General features: G+C 38.3%; 1 protein-coding gene across 14 annotated transcripts in view; it reads right to left on the bottom strand.

Moving 5' to 3' along the window:
- The window catches only part of TNRC6C (trinucleotide repeat containing adaptor 6C), a 270642-nt gene that overhangs the window by 32682 nt on the left and 221999 nt on the right, over nt 1–15961 (bottom strand). For all 14 annotated transcript variants that reach the window (XM_072645138.1, XM_072645145.1, XM_072645135.1 and 11 more), the window contains 2 exons: nt 15747–15830; nt 15191–15428 (listed from right to left, as the gene is read on the bottom strand). In XM_072645138.1, coding sequence (XP_072501239.1) covers nt 15191–15428; nt 15747–15830 — 322 coding nt within the window. The remainder of the gene's footprint in view (nt 1–15190; nt 15429–15746; nt 15831–15961) is intronic.

The following is a 15961-nucleotide window of genomic DNA, read 5'->3' as shown; positions in this document are numbered from 1 at the left end:
AGGCTCCCAAAAGGGACAAACACTTGGGATTTATAAGTCGACAGGTGAGCCTTATTCTAAAGACTTTCAGTATGTAAGGATATTAGACAAGCTGTCTGGACTCATGACAGGCAAGCAGTCTAGGTCTGCTTACGAGCAATAAAGTGAAAATCAAAAGAATATTATGAGCTACGTGTGACAAAAAAGCACATATCTCAAAGGAACTGCTCTGATTTATAGCAAAACAAAACCAACAATGTTGTAAAATGATGAGCAACAGGGAAAATTGGGGGGGGGCATGTCTAAAACTTACAATGTGATTTTCAGTTTTGACCTATTTGGCCCAGTGCCCTGGCAAATCAGTATGTTCAGTTCTACTGGGTGCCAGAATCTTAGACAAGAGGAAGAGGAGGGACCCCAGAGATTGAGTATCAACATTCCTGACCTGGGCCCTGGCCTTGGCACAGCTGTTATTGGCAAAGGAATAAAAGATAAGCACATTAATTTTATGCAGTTGACAAGCCATACCAGTTTGATGTGTTTCCAGAAACACAGAATCTGATTAGAGTTTAAAACAAGAGGAAAAACTTACTCTTTCCTCTCCCTCCACCCTAGAAGGTACCTATGAACTAGAAGAATTTAATCAGTGGGTCCTTGAAAATATGAAGGGTTCCAAAATTATCCCAGACTTATTCCCTAGAATATGGTGCCCTCTTCTGGGCTACTTCCCTAACTTGCACCTGTAGTGGTGAATTAGCTCTTGCTCTTAGGGTTCTAGAGGGTAACCTGGAAAGATTGGGTTTTTAGTACTGATGCTCATGAGCTCTTACCAGTATGCTTCTCGTTAACCATCAGTCAGACTAAGTTTTTTAGCAAAGCTAGTTACTAAGATGGTATAGCAAAAAGAATAGTTACAGAAACCTTGCTCTGAAAATCTGCATCACACTCTCCCATAAATATACACAGGCCCATGGGGAGAAAGGACATCAATAAAATATGAATGTCAGGAGGCACACATGTTGAGAACATATGTGCTAAAGGTATACCTCACATTTGGTTAATGAAAGTATTTTTTTACCTTGTAAAGTCTTTTCTTTGGGGCTTTGAGGGTAGGCATCTTTGTATAGGCCACAGCTGCCCCTTCTGACATGAGGGGTTAAGATCTGGGAAATGTCTTTCATAGGATGACTACTGCTCCCAGCTGAATGCTTTCTCCCCGCCTTCCCAATTTGTTCAGTTTGTCTAATGAACATCATTTGCCCCATATTTTACTGAAAAAAAAACCTTAAACTCATCATATCCAAAATGAAACTAATCATCTTTCCCTTCAAACCCTAGCCCCTCCCCAACTTCCCTATTACCATCACCAGTCCCCCAGGATCACAATCTAGGTGTCATCCTTGACTCCTCACTATCTCTCCCTCTCACTTCCCTGTATCCAATCTGTTGCCAATCCCTGACAATTATACTTTTCAGCATCTTCCAAATACACTTTTTTCTCTCCTCTGACACTGCCATTACCTTGCTGTGGACCCTCATCCTCTCACAGTTGGACTATTAAAATAGCTGGCTGGTGGGTATTCCTGCCTCCAAAGTCTCTCTTCATTCTAGTCCATACTATACTCAGTTGCTGAAGTGATTTTCCTAAAGCAAAGGTCTGACCATGTCACAGTGGGCCCCACCTTGATTTAATAAACTCCTGTGGTTCCCTATCACTTTCAAATTCAAACATAAAATCCTGTGGTGTTCAAAGTGCTTTGCAATCTAGCCCTTTGCCCTCCAACTTTTCAGCCTTCTTATATTTTACACTCTGAAAAATACTTTTTGATCCAGTGACACCAGTCTCATGGCAGTTCCTTGAACAAGACACTCATCTTGGCTCTGGGCATCTTCTCTGTCCTCCATGCCTGGAATGCTCTCTCTCTTCATCTTCACCTTCTGACATCCTTCAAGTCCCAGCTAAAATTCCACTGTCTATCAGAAGCCTTTGTCAATCCTTCTTCATTCTACAGCCCTCTTTCTCTTCATTATGTCCTATGTATCCTGTATATAGATTGTATATAGTTGTTTGTGTTGTCTCCTCTATTAGATTGTAGGCTACTTGAGAGCAGGGACTTTTGCCTTTCTTTGGATCCTTAGCACAGTACTTGGCACACAGTAGGAGTTCAATAAATGTTCATTGTCTGCCTGCTTGTTGCAGTGATGAGGACTGGGGGTGGGGAGAGGAAGACTTACCAATGATGTATGAGTTGAATTAGATGGCCTCTGAGGTCCATCCCAACTTAGAGGGTCTGGGGACTTAGATAAAATCAGGTCATATAATTTTGGCCACAGTTTGGAACAGCTAATTACTAAGAGTAATGGTTTATGGAAACTCAGAAAATCCAAATGAATATCTTCCAGGATTGGTGAATACCTCGGCAAGCAGGCTTTCTAGAAATGAAAATGGGCAAGTGTAACCATAATTTTGGCTGGGGAGGAGGAAGAATGGAACGATCAAATAGAGGAACACAGTTAACACACATAACTGACATTAGGGACATTGCTCTTCTGAAAGTATACACAGTACTTCGTCAGTATGGAAGTAGGAAGAAAAGACTGGGATCTGGGCCCACTAGAATCAGTTCAAAAAAAGGAGGAAAAAAAAGCAGAAGTCATGGGAGGAAAGTGATCCTCAGATCTTGAGGAAAGGGCATAAACTCTCCCTCTCAGGTAAGGACTTCACCTCATACTTTACTGAAAAAATCTGAGATTCCTACATACCAATTTTATACTTAAAATTATCTCAAACTGTCTCCCATTTTCTCCATCTTTACTCCAGTCTCAGATGGAAGAGGTGGATCTTTTTTGCTAATACCAACCCTATTTCTTCCCATCTCTTCTGGAAGCTTGTTCCTTTTGAGCATCTATTTTTAACTGAACTTCAATTTCTCCTTATCTACCAGTTTTTCCCCTGAAGACCTGTCAGTTTCACCTCCCATCCACACAAAACATTTTCACTTGGCCTGTCTTCTATTTCTTTTCCCTTATACAGTCAAAATCCCAGGAAAAAAAAACTTTATACTTATTGTCACCCCTTTCTTCTTTTGTGTCACTTCTTTAGTGCCAAATATAGCTTCTGTCCCTACTACTAAATAGAAACTGCTCGTCAGAGTTCATAATGATTTATTTTTTTAGATAGATACTACTTATCATTTTAAGGAAAGCTCCATTTATTCCTATGCTTTCCAGTGTTTTTTAATAAGAATGGGTTTTGTATTTTGTCAAAAACTTTTTCTGTACCTATTGAGACAATCACATGATTTTTGTTGTTTTTATTACTGATATGATCAATAACACTGGAAGTTTTCCTAATATTGAACCAGCTTTGCATTCCTACTATAAATCTCATCTGCTCATAGTATATGATCTTTGTGATATATATATATAAAATACCTCCTCAGTATTTTATTTAAAAATTTTGCATCAATATTCATTAGGGGATTGGTTTAGTTTTCTGTTTTTGCTCTTCCTGGTTTAGGTATGAGCAACATATTTGTGTCATAGAAGGAATTTGAAAGGACTTCTTTGCCTACTTTTCCAAACAGTTTATAATATATTGGAATTAACTGTGCATCCATCTGGTCCTGAGGGTTTTTTCTTAGGGAGCTCATTGATGGCTTGTTCAATTTCTTTTTTTTACTTCCTCTTCTGTTTTATTTGTGCAATTTATATTTGTGTAAATGTTCATCGATCTCACTGAGACTGTTAAATTTACTGGCATATAATTGGGAAAAACAGCTCCCAATAACTGCTTTAATTTCATTTTCATCTGTTTCATTTTTTTGATAATGGTAATTTGGTTTTCTTCTTAACTTATTTTTCTAAAATCAAATTAACCAATGGTTTATTTTATTGTTTTTTCATAAAACCAGTTGCTAGTTTTATTTATTAATTTTTTTTTTTACTTTCAATTTTATTAATCATTCCTTTAATTTTTTAGGATTTCCAATCTGGTGCTTACCTAGGGATTTAAAATTTGTTCTTTTTCTAGTGTTTTTAGTTGCACACCCAATTCTGCTCTTTCTCTGTTTTATGGATGTAAGCATTTAGAGATATAAAATTTCTCCTAACTACTGCTTTGGCTGCATCCTGAGGTATGTTGTCTCATTGTTCTCATTCTCTTTAATGAAATTACTGATTGTTTTTATGATTTGTTCTTTCATCCACTCATTCTTTAGGATTAAATTATTTAGTTTCTAGTTAATTTTTAATCTATGCTTCCACAGCCCTTTTATTGAATTTAATTTTATTGTATTGATCTGAAAAGATAATATTGTAGCATTTGGCTGTAAGATTTTTATGCTCTAATACATGGTCAATTTTTGTGTAGGTGCCATGTACCACTGAGAAAAAAGTCCATTCATTTCTGTTCCCATTCAATTTTCTCCAGAGGTTTATCATATCTAACTTCTCTAAAATTCTACTCATCTAATGATTTATTTATTGCTAAATCCAGTACTGTTTTCTTAGTCCTCATCCTTACTGATTTCTCTCTAGCATTTGCCAATGCTGACCATCTCTCCTTCTAAATATTCTCTCCTCCCAGGGATTTTTTGACACTAATCCCTCCTATTTTTGCTCCTTATCTGCCTGACTGATTCGTCCTCATGTCCTTCTTCCTTGAGTCTACATGCCTCTGATTTGTGCTGGGTTTGTCTTGGGTTCCCACTTCTTTCTACAATTTCTTTCTTGAAGATTTTATTACCTTTCATGGATTAAACTATGTTTTCTCTGCAGACAACTCCCAAATATACATATCCAGCCATCATCTCTCTATTCATCTCTAGTTTCAACTACCTGTTTGACACTGCTGCCTGGACGTTTCATAGGCATCTAAAATTTAGCATCCCCCCAATCCTATCTTCCATCTATTTCCTTGTTTTTTCTGAAGGCACCATCATTCTTCTAGTAACCCATGTATTCAACCTAGGACTCATCTATGACCATTTGCTTTCACTCATCCTCCATATCAGAGCAGCTAAGTCTTGCTGTTCCTACCTCCACAATATCTCGCTCATACACTTCCCTTCTTACCAATCACATCACATGCACCCTGTTTGGGATTTCTCTTTTTCTCATTAGCACTAAGGGAGGCAATGGATTCCTCACTGGTTTCCCTGAAACTTCCCTCTGATGTCCATATTCCACATAACTGCCAAATCGGCATTCTTAATGCACAGATGTCATCACTCTCCAATTTGAGAACCTTTGGAGGTTCACTACAGCCTCTAAGACACAATAAAAATGCCTCTTCATAATCTGGATTTAGACTTCCTTTCTAGGTTAATGACACATCACCTTCCCTTGAACACTCTATAGTCCAGTCAAATAAACTGGCCACCTACTTTGCTCTTCTGTGTATATAACATTCCATCTCCCATCATTATGCTTTCGCACAGGCAATTCCACAGGCCTGGAATGCTCTCTCTCCTCATCTTCACTTTTGGAACCCCCTGCTCATTTCAAAACTTAGCTGATGAATTATACTTTTATTAGGTCTTTCCCAATTCACCTAGTTTTTAGCATTCCTCTTCTCTAAATTAATTTTGTATGTAGTTTGTATTTACTTCTCTGTACACATATATTCCCCCCACCCCCAAATAATGTAATCTCTATCATGGTAAGGAATATTTTATTTTGGTGCTTCTATATCCATTAACCAGTATATAGCTGATATTCAATAAATCATTGTTGAAATGACTTGCGCAATGAAAAAAGGTGAAATTCAGAGAGCCAAGAAATCTATTTAAGACAGAAATTTCTTTCTTAAGATTAGCTCGGAGGCTCTACAACCCCAAGGCTTTGTTTATTTGGGGTGTTGTACCCACAGGGATGGCTGTGGAACATTAGCTCATCCCCCCTCTGCTCCGCCCCAGTAGAAAAATAGTTGTCCTTTTCTAGGAGGAAGAATAGGGAAGAAAGAAGGTTAAAAAGAGAGCTGTCATGTAGCACCTGGTTTAGAATAGGCCTGCATAACCTGTGGCCTGTGGACCACTTGTGGCATGCCAAAGGATTTTAGGGGCCCACAAAAAAAGGTAGAGGAAAACATCCTTTGTATGTAGAGGAAATCCTTTGGCAGGCCTCAGGTTGTTCAGGTCTGGTTGTAATGGTAATTTAAATGGGAAGATCTTTCTCATTCATTAATAGGACCATGTGACCTGCTTAAATCACAAGGAAGCCTAAGTCACATGTGGTGGGAGGACCTTGCTGAACAGGTGGAACAAGAAGGGTAAAGTAGAACAGGGAGGAAGTTGGTAAGAGCAGTTAAAGTGGAGAGAGGAGAGGATACAGGCAAACAGACAGTGAATCTATGAGTGTTTGTTTGTGGGAAGGCCTTAGCACGCGGAGGTGAGTGAGGCAAGGGTGGGGGAATGGCTTTGTTCCCTGAAGTGCTAATGTATACTGACTTCTTGGTTACTATGACGGATTTGGCTTTCTGGTGTTTGAATAAATGTTTTTCTTCTGCTTTTTATAAGAAGAGCCTGTTATACTTTGAGATTCAGAACTATGCCAGCATATTCATAGCCACAGCTAGTGCTGTGAATATTGCCTTGGCAATACATTTAGCTTCACAAACAGGATTGCAGGGTATATAATCTCTATTTGGAGGTAGAAAGGCTTTAGAAGAAGAAATGGATATCCCAGGATGGGAGGATTTACCTTATTCCTCCCTAGAAAGAGAATGGGCTAAAAGTATTGGACCCTGTGAAAACGTGAAACTGTTGTTACAGGAGAGGAAACCTAGAGATTTGGAAAGGTGTTTGCAAGGAATACCAATAAAACCAGAAAAAGAGCTGGTAGGGGTATGTAGGGGAGTCTGGATTTTATTAACAGGTTACCACACTATGTGTGAAAGCAGAGGCGAGCTACTGAAGGAAAAAATTCAGATGGAAAAGGAGTTGGCTAGTTTATATGGGAATTCTCAGCGTTTGGGCACTCCTTTAAAAGAACAAGCTGGGGGGTCTCAGGTGGAAGAAAAGGCTATTCATTTAGCTCAGAAGAAGCAGAAGGCTGGCAAAAGAAGAGTGCATACAACCTTTTCACAGACCCAGTGTAATTGCCAAGGCAACAACTGCCAGGAGAGTACATGGGAGGAAAATGTAATGAAGTCAGAGTTGGAAAATGAAACAATGTTAGAGGGAGAGACTTCTCAGGAACAAGCATGTCCAATACTAAAGTGAAAACAGGAGAACCAAGGGACAACATAGTGTTTAGGGAGATAATTGAAGATTTTACTTAGCAGGAGGTCACTTTGAGTCAGATACTTGAGGAGACACTTTGAGTCAGTTTACTCAAAGGATGGGAGAATCTTTAATATCTTGGATAGTGAGAATCAGTGATGAAGGGGCTGGAAGAGTATACAGATGGCATGAATTGCTTGAAATTTATAGGTATTACTCAGAATCCTTTTGTACAGAAAGCTTTTAGAGATTACAATATGCAAGAAGGTAACAATACAACTAATCTGTTAGCTTGGGAGCAGATGAATGTAATAAGCCATATTCTACTGACTGTACGTGGCCTAGTGGAGAGAGACCCTGGTATTCACTTAGGGACTGTATAAAAAAGTTAAACGAGGAGGTAATGAAGACTGCCATAATGATCAGAAACACAGATGCATACTATGATACCCCCTTAGCAGTTTCCCAGAGAAATATAATAGCGAAGATGGCTCCTCCTGCTTACAAGCCACTAGTTCTGACTCTACTAATTGGGGAAATAGGGTACCCTCTTTTGGGGGTGCTGGACAAGATTTCACAGTTCAGTGACTCAGAGGATTAGGGAAAAAATAAATTTCCTTGAGAGAGAAGAGTATATAGCTAGCAGATTTAAAGTCAGAATAGATTGTCAAGAAAAGAATTGTTTATTGCTCTATTGAGAACAAGAGTCAATTTTAGAAGCATAGATGATATTCCAACTAATGAACTACACAAAATGAACCAAGAAAAGGGGCTTGATACTAGACAGAATAGGAGTAAGAACTGCCTCTACAGATCATCCTGAACCCTTTTATCCATGTTTGTCACACCTTCAGGGAGAATAGAAAATTGGCTGAGCCCCAGCTCAGATTAAAAAAATACACAGACAGGATTACAGATCCCATATCAATTTGACCATATATTGGAAAAATGGATCAAATACTGTAACTAGGGCATTAATAGATATTGTGGCAGAGGTCTCCCTTATATATGGAAACCCTGATAAGTTTAAATATGGAACTCTTATCACCATCACAGGACTGTCAGGGACTGAAATATCAGTCAGACAAATTAAACTAGCGATGAAAATTGGGCAATTACCTATGAAAGAATATACCATGATAATTGTACACATTCCTGAACACATCATTAGAATAGATATATTGAGAGGTATGACTTTAAATTTACTTGTAGAGAGATACCAATTTGTAGTAAGAAAGATAGGAATTAATATAGCTTTGGTGGGTAAAATAAAAATGGACCCAATCACTTTACCTGAATCTTCTGAATTTTAAAGCAGTATTGTATACCAGGTGGACAAGATGAAATTACTAATACCATAAAGGAATATGTTGAGGTAGTCCCTACAACTACTTGATGAAATAATCCCATCTGGCCAGTACAAAAGTCAGATGGGACATGGAGGACGACAGTGGATTATAGACAATTGAATAAGGTGACTCCTCCCTTGTATGCTGCTGTTCCAGATACTGTTACTTTAATAGAAAGGATCCAGAAATACGATGGGACTTGGTATACAGTTATTGATATAGCCAATATTTTCTTTACTATCCCAATAGATTCTACACAATGGGACCAATTTGCTTTCACTTGGCAGGGATGATAATATACTTTTACACACTTGCCACAAGGATTCTGCATAGCCCCACTATTTGTCAGAGTTTTGTGGCTGAACATTTACATGAATTATAGATAATAGCTACCTGGTGTACATCTGTGTAGTGACGCAGATGATTTTATGATACAGGAAAAAAATATAAAAGAAGTGAAGAAGAGTTTGATGTTTTTAATTGAACTTATGAAGAGCAAAAGGTGGGAAATTAACCCTGCAAAGATTCAAAGGCCAGATTAAACTGTAAACTTTTTGAGTATACAATGGAATAAGGGGATACGAGAGATTCTCTTCCAAGTCCAACAAAAGATTCAGGATTTTCCTGTCCCCACCAATAACAAAGAGGCCCAAAAGTTTGTAGGATTATTTGGATAATGGTGACATCACATACTGCATCTAGGACAAATTTTGAAACCCTCATCTAAAATTACTAGGACAAAATATGAATTTGATTTGGGACTTGAGCCTCTAGAATAAAGCTTTTGAAGAAGCAAAGGCCACCATACAATTGACCTTAGATTTATGGTCCATGCAAAGTGGTCCAATGGAATTGGACTTTACAGGATGAATATACAAAATGGAGTTTATGGCAAAAACAACACTGAAAATGTACCTTTATGATTTTGGTTTAGGAAACTCCCTCCATCTGGAGTTCAATATACCCTTTTTTGACAAGCACTTCTTAGTTGCATATTAGACTTTGATAGAGACTGAACAATTGGTTTTGGGCCAATATTAAGGCCTGGAATCCCAATTATGACTTGGTTAATAAGTATCCCAGCTTCTCACAGAATTGGACATGCGCAAGAGGCTAGCATAATTAAATGAAAATGGTATATTCAAAATAGATCTAAAACAGGCAAAAGTGGAATTTCTGCTTTATATGAATCTACAGCAAACATAGATACTGAGGGAAATGATATACCCCCTGAACCAAATTAACAGTTGGAATAGTCCATGGTAGAACCAAATGAGGGATATGATGGATTAACTGAAGAATAAAAGTGACATGCATAGTTTACTGATGGGACAGCAAAACATTTGGGCCACAAAAGACATTGGAAAGGGGTAGCCTATAACTCATGTGCTAGGCGGACTTTGGAAAGTACTGGGATAGGTGGCAGTAGTTAATATGCTGAACTTATGGCAGTAAGTGTATCAAGCTATCAAAACAGAATAAGGAGGAGAGTGCCGTATATTCACTGATCATGGGGAGTAGTTAATGGGTTAGCTACATGGATGCCCATGTAGAAAAATCAAAATTGGGAAATTCATGGCAAACAAATTTGGGGCAAAGAATTATGGGAAGATATGTGGGACACATCTCTGGTTACTAATTTGTTAGTTTTTCATGTAGATGCTCATGTGGCCCTCAGTACGCCAGAATGTGAGTAAAATGCACATGCTGATCAACTAGCAAAGATTGCTACTCAGCATACTTCCTCTACTCTGGTCTCTGGCACTAGCAAAATGGGTCCATTAAACAGCCAGCCATTTAGGGGTCCAGGCCACACACCAGGGGGCACAAGATCAAGGTATTAGTACCTCTCACTCATTGTTAAAACAAGTAGTAGAGGAATGTAATATATGTCAATTGGAAAAGGAACGAACTGTTCCTTGGGTAGTAACTGGAGAGATAGCAAGGGGAAAAGTAACAGCCCAAATTTGGCAAATAGATATGCTGGACCCCTACCCCAAGATAAAGGATGCAAATTTATATGTACTTGTGTTGACACACCTATTCAGGTGTATTAGTGGCTTGTCTCTATAAGAATGGGACCCAGAAAAACACCTGTAAAACTCTAGATATCCTAAGTCTATATTACGGAACCCCAAGGCAGAGTCAAAGTGACAATGGATCACATTTCAAAGGTAATGAAATGAAGAAATAATGTGTATTAAATAATACAGAATAGATATATCATATTCCATATTATCCACAAGCTTCTGGGTTAATTGAAAGAATGAATGAATTACTGAAAGAACAATTAAAGAAGTTAAGAAGTTCTAATAATTTTATCAACACTGGAAAGATAATTTGTTCACTGATTTATGTAATTTGAATAATAGACCATTGGGAGATGGTCTGCAAATTAGAAAACAACAAACACATAAGATCCCAAATACTGAGCATTGGACTGTGAGGCCAGATGTCCCAGAACTGTACCCAGGCCTGATTCAGTAGGATATGATTTACATTGTTTAAAGGACTTTTGGTTGGATAGAAAAGAAATAAGAAAAATCTCTATTGGAATATATATGAGAATACCTAAATATCGTTTTGGATGGATATTACCTAAATCAGGATTAGAAGCTTGAGGAATATATGTATTGGCTGGAGTGACAGATTCAAATTATCAAGGAGAAATTTTTGTAACATTCCAAAATTTAGGTGAGGAACCCACAGAGTTTTGTAAAAATGACAGAATATGCAAATGATTATTATTCCTTGTGAAACAATACCTCTTGTGGAAACAGACCCTCCTTCCAAAATAATTAGCAGAGGAACTGAAGGGTTGGGTTCTACTGATATAAAACTGGGAGCTAAAGTATGGGTAAAATAGAAGCCAGACAATGTTCCAAAGGCTGTGGAAATTATAGCATGTGGGAAAGATAATACTGTAACTCTAGTTTATTCAGCAGAAGATGATTACCAAACTGTACCCTTAACTCATATATTCTACTGTGAATGACGCTATGACAGTGGATTCATGGACTCCATAGATATGGCTGACCCTACCTACTCTCTGCTTCTAGTTATTGTCTCCTTGTTTCTTTTTCATTTTTTGTCTGTTAAACTTCTTTGCTAGATTTGTTTCGTGCAGGCTTAGTACCTTCCACCTGGAGATGCCTCATTGCTTAGGCTGGATGTCACCCCTTGTCCGTAACTGTGATGTATCATCCCTAGACCTGTCATTGATCAAGTTCCAGATGCCAGCTAAAGAACTGACCTCTCGAATGGGGCCTCTTGGGGTAGGGACAGTTCTATGTTCAATTTCAACTGGAAGTAACTATAGAAGATGAGACTTTTGCCTTTTACCCCAAGATTTTAGGCCCTATTTGCTTGAGGTGGGAACAATGGGGTACTTGTGCTCAAATGCCCTCCTAAGGTATTATGCTTATTTTGTGTGGTCCCTATTATATTGTTGTGAAGTTCTGTTGACACCAGATACCTAAGATATTGTTTTATATGCTTATTTTCTGCTATCCCTGTTACAATTCTGTTAATACCAGAATTGTTGCCCCATAGACCTATGCAATGAATATGAAAGATCTTGGGGCTGAATGGGAAGATCTTTCCCATTCATTAATAGGTCCATGTGACCTGCTTAAATCACATGGAAGCTCAAGTTACATGTGGTAGGAGAAGCTTATTGAACAGGTGGAACAGGAAGGGTGGAGCAGAACTGGGAGGAAGTTGATGAGAGCAGTTAGGATGGAGGAGGACGCAGGAGACAAGCACAGCTAGTTTTGTGAGTGTTTGCTTGTGGGAAGGTCCTTGCAGCAGGCAAGGCTTGGCAATGGCTTTGTTCCCTGCAGTGCTAATGTGTATTGACTTCTTGGTTACTATGACGCTTTTGGTTTTCTGGTATCTGAATATATATTTTTCTTCTTCCTGCGATTCAGAACTACACCAGTATATTCACAGTTGCTGTTGGTGCTGCGAATATTGCCATGGTGAAACACCAGTTTAGGGTGTTCTATGAGAACGTTTCTAGTGATTAAGGAATCTATTACTTCATTCAGTAGCTCATTTCACTTTCTGATAGTTATAACTGTTGGGAAATTCTTTCTTATACAGAGTTAAAATCCAGCTTCTTATAATTTATACTCACTGGTTCTAGTTAGTCCCTCCAACACAAAATAAATCTAGTTCCTCTCCCCCAACCTTCTTTGATAATAAAGATCATGCCACACTGAAGTCTATGGTTTCTGGGATCTACCAATCTCCCACTTTTATGAAAACTGCATCAATATCTGTCCATTTCCAATATTCTGGCATCTTTCTCATTTTCTATGATTCTTCAAAGGGTATTGGCAACAACTAAGGAGTCACAACTGCAAATTCTTTAGTAGTTTGGATTGAGTGGGGGCCAGGAGACCTGAATATGTAGAGTAGCTGGATGCCCTCTGTAGGTTTCAATTCACTTTTACTCATGTTCATTGTATTTAGTCTGAACATTATTCTCCTTGACAGAGGATTTGGAATTATGTCTATAACAAAGAGATGAAGGGATAGAAAGAATCCACATCAAATTTTCAGCTTACAAGAACAGTCAACACTTTGCATTAAAGGTTTAAGATCCAAACAGATCTATATAGTCTGAAGTGATGGGCCAAATCTAATTAAATGAAAATGAAGAATAAAAGTCCTGTCTCAAGGAGCTCAGTCTACTGGGAGAGATAACAAACAACTATGTACAAATAAGCTATATATCGGTCAAAGTGGAGATAATCAAAGGCATTACCCTCACCTTAATTCTCCCACAACCTCTAATAGGGGTATATTGGGAAAGGCTTCCTGTAGAAGGTAGGATTTTAGCTGGGGCTTGTAGGAAACCAGGGAAGCTAGAAGACAGAGAAGAGGAAGGAGACAGTTTCAAACATGGACACAGCAAGTGAAAATGCCCAGAGTTGGGAGATGGAGGGTTTAGTGAGAGCAACAAGAAGGAGGACAATATCACTGGGTATCACAGCGAGGGAAGACAGATCTGTAGAGTGCAAGAAAACTGGAAAAGCAAGAAGGGGACAGATTAAAGAGGGTTTTAAAAGCCATTATGAGGATTTCACATTTGATCCTACAGGCAAAAGGGAACCAATGGAGTTTCTTGAATGGGGTGGGTATGTGTAAGGATGACATGATCCAATCTGTGCTTTAGGTTGACAGCTGACAGGAGGATGGACGAAAGAGGGGGAGATCTGAGACAGGGAAAACAACCAGCAGGCTACTACAATATTACAGGCAAGAGGTGATGATAGCCTCATTACAGCAGGTTGGTGGCAGCGTCAAAGGAGAGAAGACATATGGGAGATGTTACAGAAGTCAAAACAATAAAACTTAGCAACTGATTGGATATGGGGAAAGAGGGAGAGAATGAGAAATTGAGGTCAACACCTATGCTGTAAGCCAGGGTGGCTGGCAGCATAGTGGTATTCCTCACAGTAATAGGGAAGTTATAGAGTATAGGATTTGCATATATCATCTCATTTGATCCTCACAAAAACTCTTTGAAGTAGGTGCTTTTGTTGTTTGGTCTTGTCTGACTTCATGACCTCATTTGGGTTTTCTTGGCAAAAATATTGGAGTGGTTTGCCATTTTTACTTCTCCAGCTCATTTTACAGATGAGGAAACTAAGGCAAAAAGGGTTAAGTGACTTACCCAAAGTCACACAGCTAGTTAGTATCTGAGGTCAGATTTGAACTCTGGAAGATGTCTTCTTGACACTAGGCCAGGCACTCTATACTCTGCACCTACCAGCCCCTAGGTGCTATTATGTTCAATTTACAGAAGAAACAGAGGTTCAGAGAGGCTGTTAGGTGCTGTTTGAGGAAAGATTCAATCTCAAGTCTTCCTGGTATGGTAGCTAAGACCATCTAATACCATCTTTGTAGAAATTCATTTAGAATCCTAACCTTGAAGAATATATGAATTCAATGACAAAGTAATTCTAAAGTATAGCTCAATTTTGGGACCCAGGGCTACCAATTCTACCCTGGCTGTTGTTATCAGTTAAAGTGCTTAGTGAACTTTAATATGTTTCTTAGAGCTGAATTCTGGCAACTGGTTCATATACAAAGATCAACAGACAAAAAAAGGCTTTGCCAACAACTCCTATAATAAGGATACTAGCCATGAATTTGGTAACTGGTTGGAAAACCACAAAAATATAATTTTATAATCTTTTAATTCTGGCATATGACAATTGCCAGATAATGATAAATCCTGGTAGAAGTCAAGGGAAAGATTCCCCTGCTAAATAAGTATTAGGGTATAGCTTCTTATCTAACAATTCAACTGTACAAGTATGTAAGTATGAGTATATATAATTAAGATATTAGAAAAAGGGTAGTAAATTTAAAGTAGTAAAAAAAAAAGTTTTAAAATTAGACTACTCATTGAGATTAGGGAAATACTTTTAAAAAAGACAAATCTTCCCATCTTGTTACTTCTATAATGGGAAAAAATATTTTCTATTTTATAATGTTGTTTCCTAGTTCAAAAACTTTCAAAGCCTTTGCCTTGCCTAGAGAATAAAAGTTTAACTGCTTGGTATTCACAGTCCTTATTAAAGCTTCTTTTGTTTCAAGTGACTGTTTCAAAAACAAGGTGCTCACCGAGACTTGGGTAAGGAGCAAAGGTGTTCAATGAAGACTGTTGCTCTTTGGTCTGCAGGTCAGGTAGGCCGGGACCCTGGGGGTGGGGTGAGAAGCTCTCCATGGCTGATTTGCCTGCAGAGGGGTGCAAAGAGAGATGTGGAGGGGGAGGCTGCTGCTGTTTCATGAGCAAGGCCTGGGCCAGCTGGCGCTGGTGCTGCTGGATCTGCTGCTGCATGTTATTGATTGTACGTGCAACCTGGGAAGAGAAAAATTAAAAAAAAAAAAAAAAAGAATAAGTCCAGAACAATTTACTAATTTTACTGTTTCAGTTAAAAGAATTTTCTTTCTTTTAGTAAAAATATTTGTTTTTCTTTCACTATAGTTGCATGACTTATACAACATTAGATTTGAAATCTTTTAAATTGATCAGATCACAAGGCTAATTTCTTTTTTTGCTTTAGGGGTAAAAAATTATATTATTTCATTATCTGAAATTTCTTATGTCAGCAGACAATACAGATCAATGTTTCAGGAGATAATATAAGGAAAATTTAATCAGGGAGTGAATACTTACTTGCTGCTCTTGTTGTCTCATCGGTCCGGAAACATTACGCTGGGCCTGTAACATCTGCTGCTGGATTTGTAAACGTTGGTATGCCTGTGGGCAGAAAAACAAGAGTGTAATAATCATACAAAAGACACTAAATATTTCAATTTCTGCTGTTGGGTCCAAAAAAAAACCCCCAAATTCCCAGAATTCTTGGATTCCTGACAGTAGTCACTACTGTT

The sequence above is a fragment of the Notamacropus eugenii genome, chromosome 2 (genome assembly GCF_028372415.1).
Source record: "Notamacropus eugenii isolate mMacEug1 chromosome 2, mMacEug1.pri_v2, whole genome shotgun sequence".
NCBI classification, from domain to species: domain Eukaryota; kingdom Metazoa; phylum Chordata; class Mammalia; order Diprotodontia; family Macropodidae; genus Notamacropus; species Notamacropus eugenii.
This window is presented reverse-complemented; position numbering and strand designations above follow the sequence as displayed.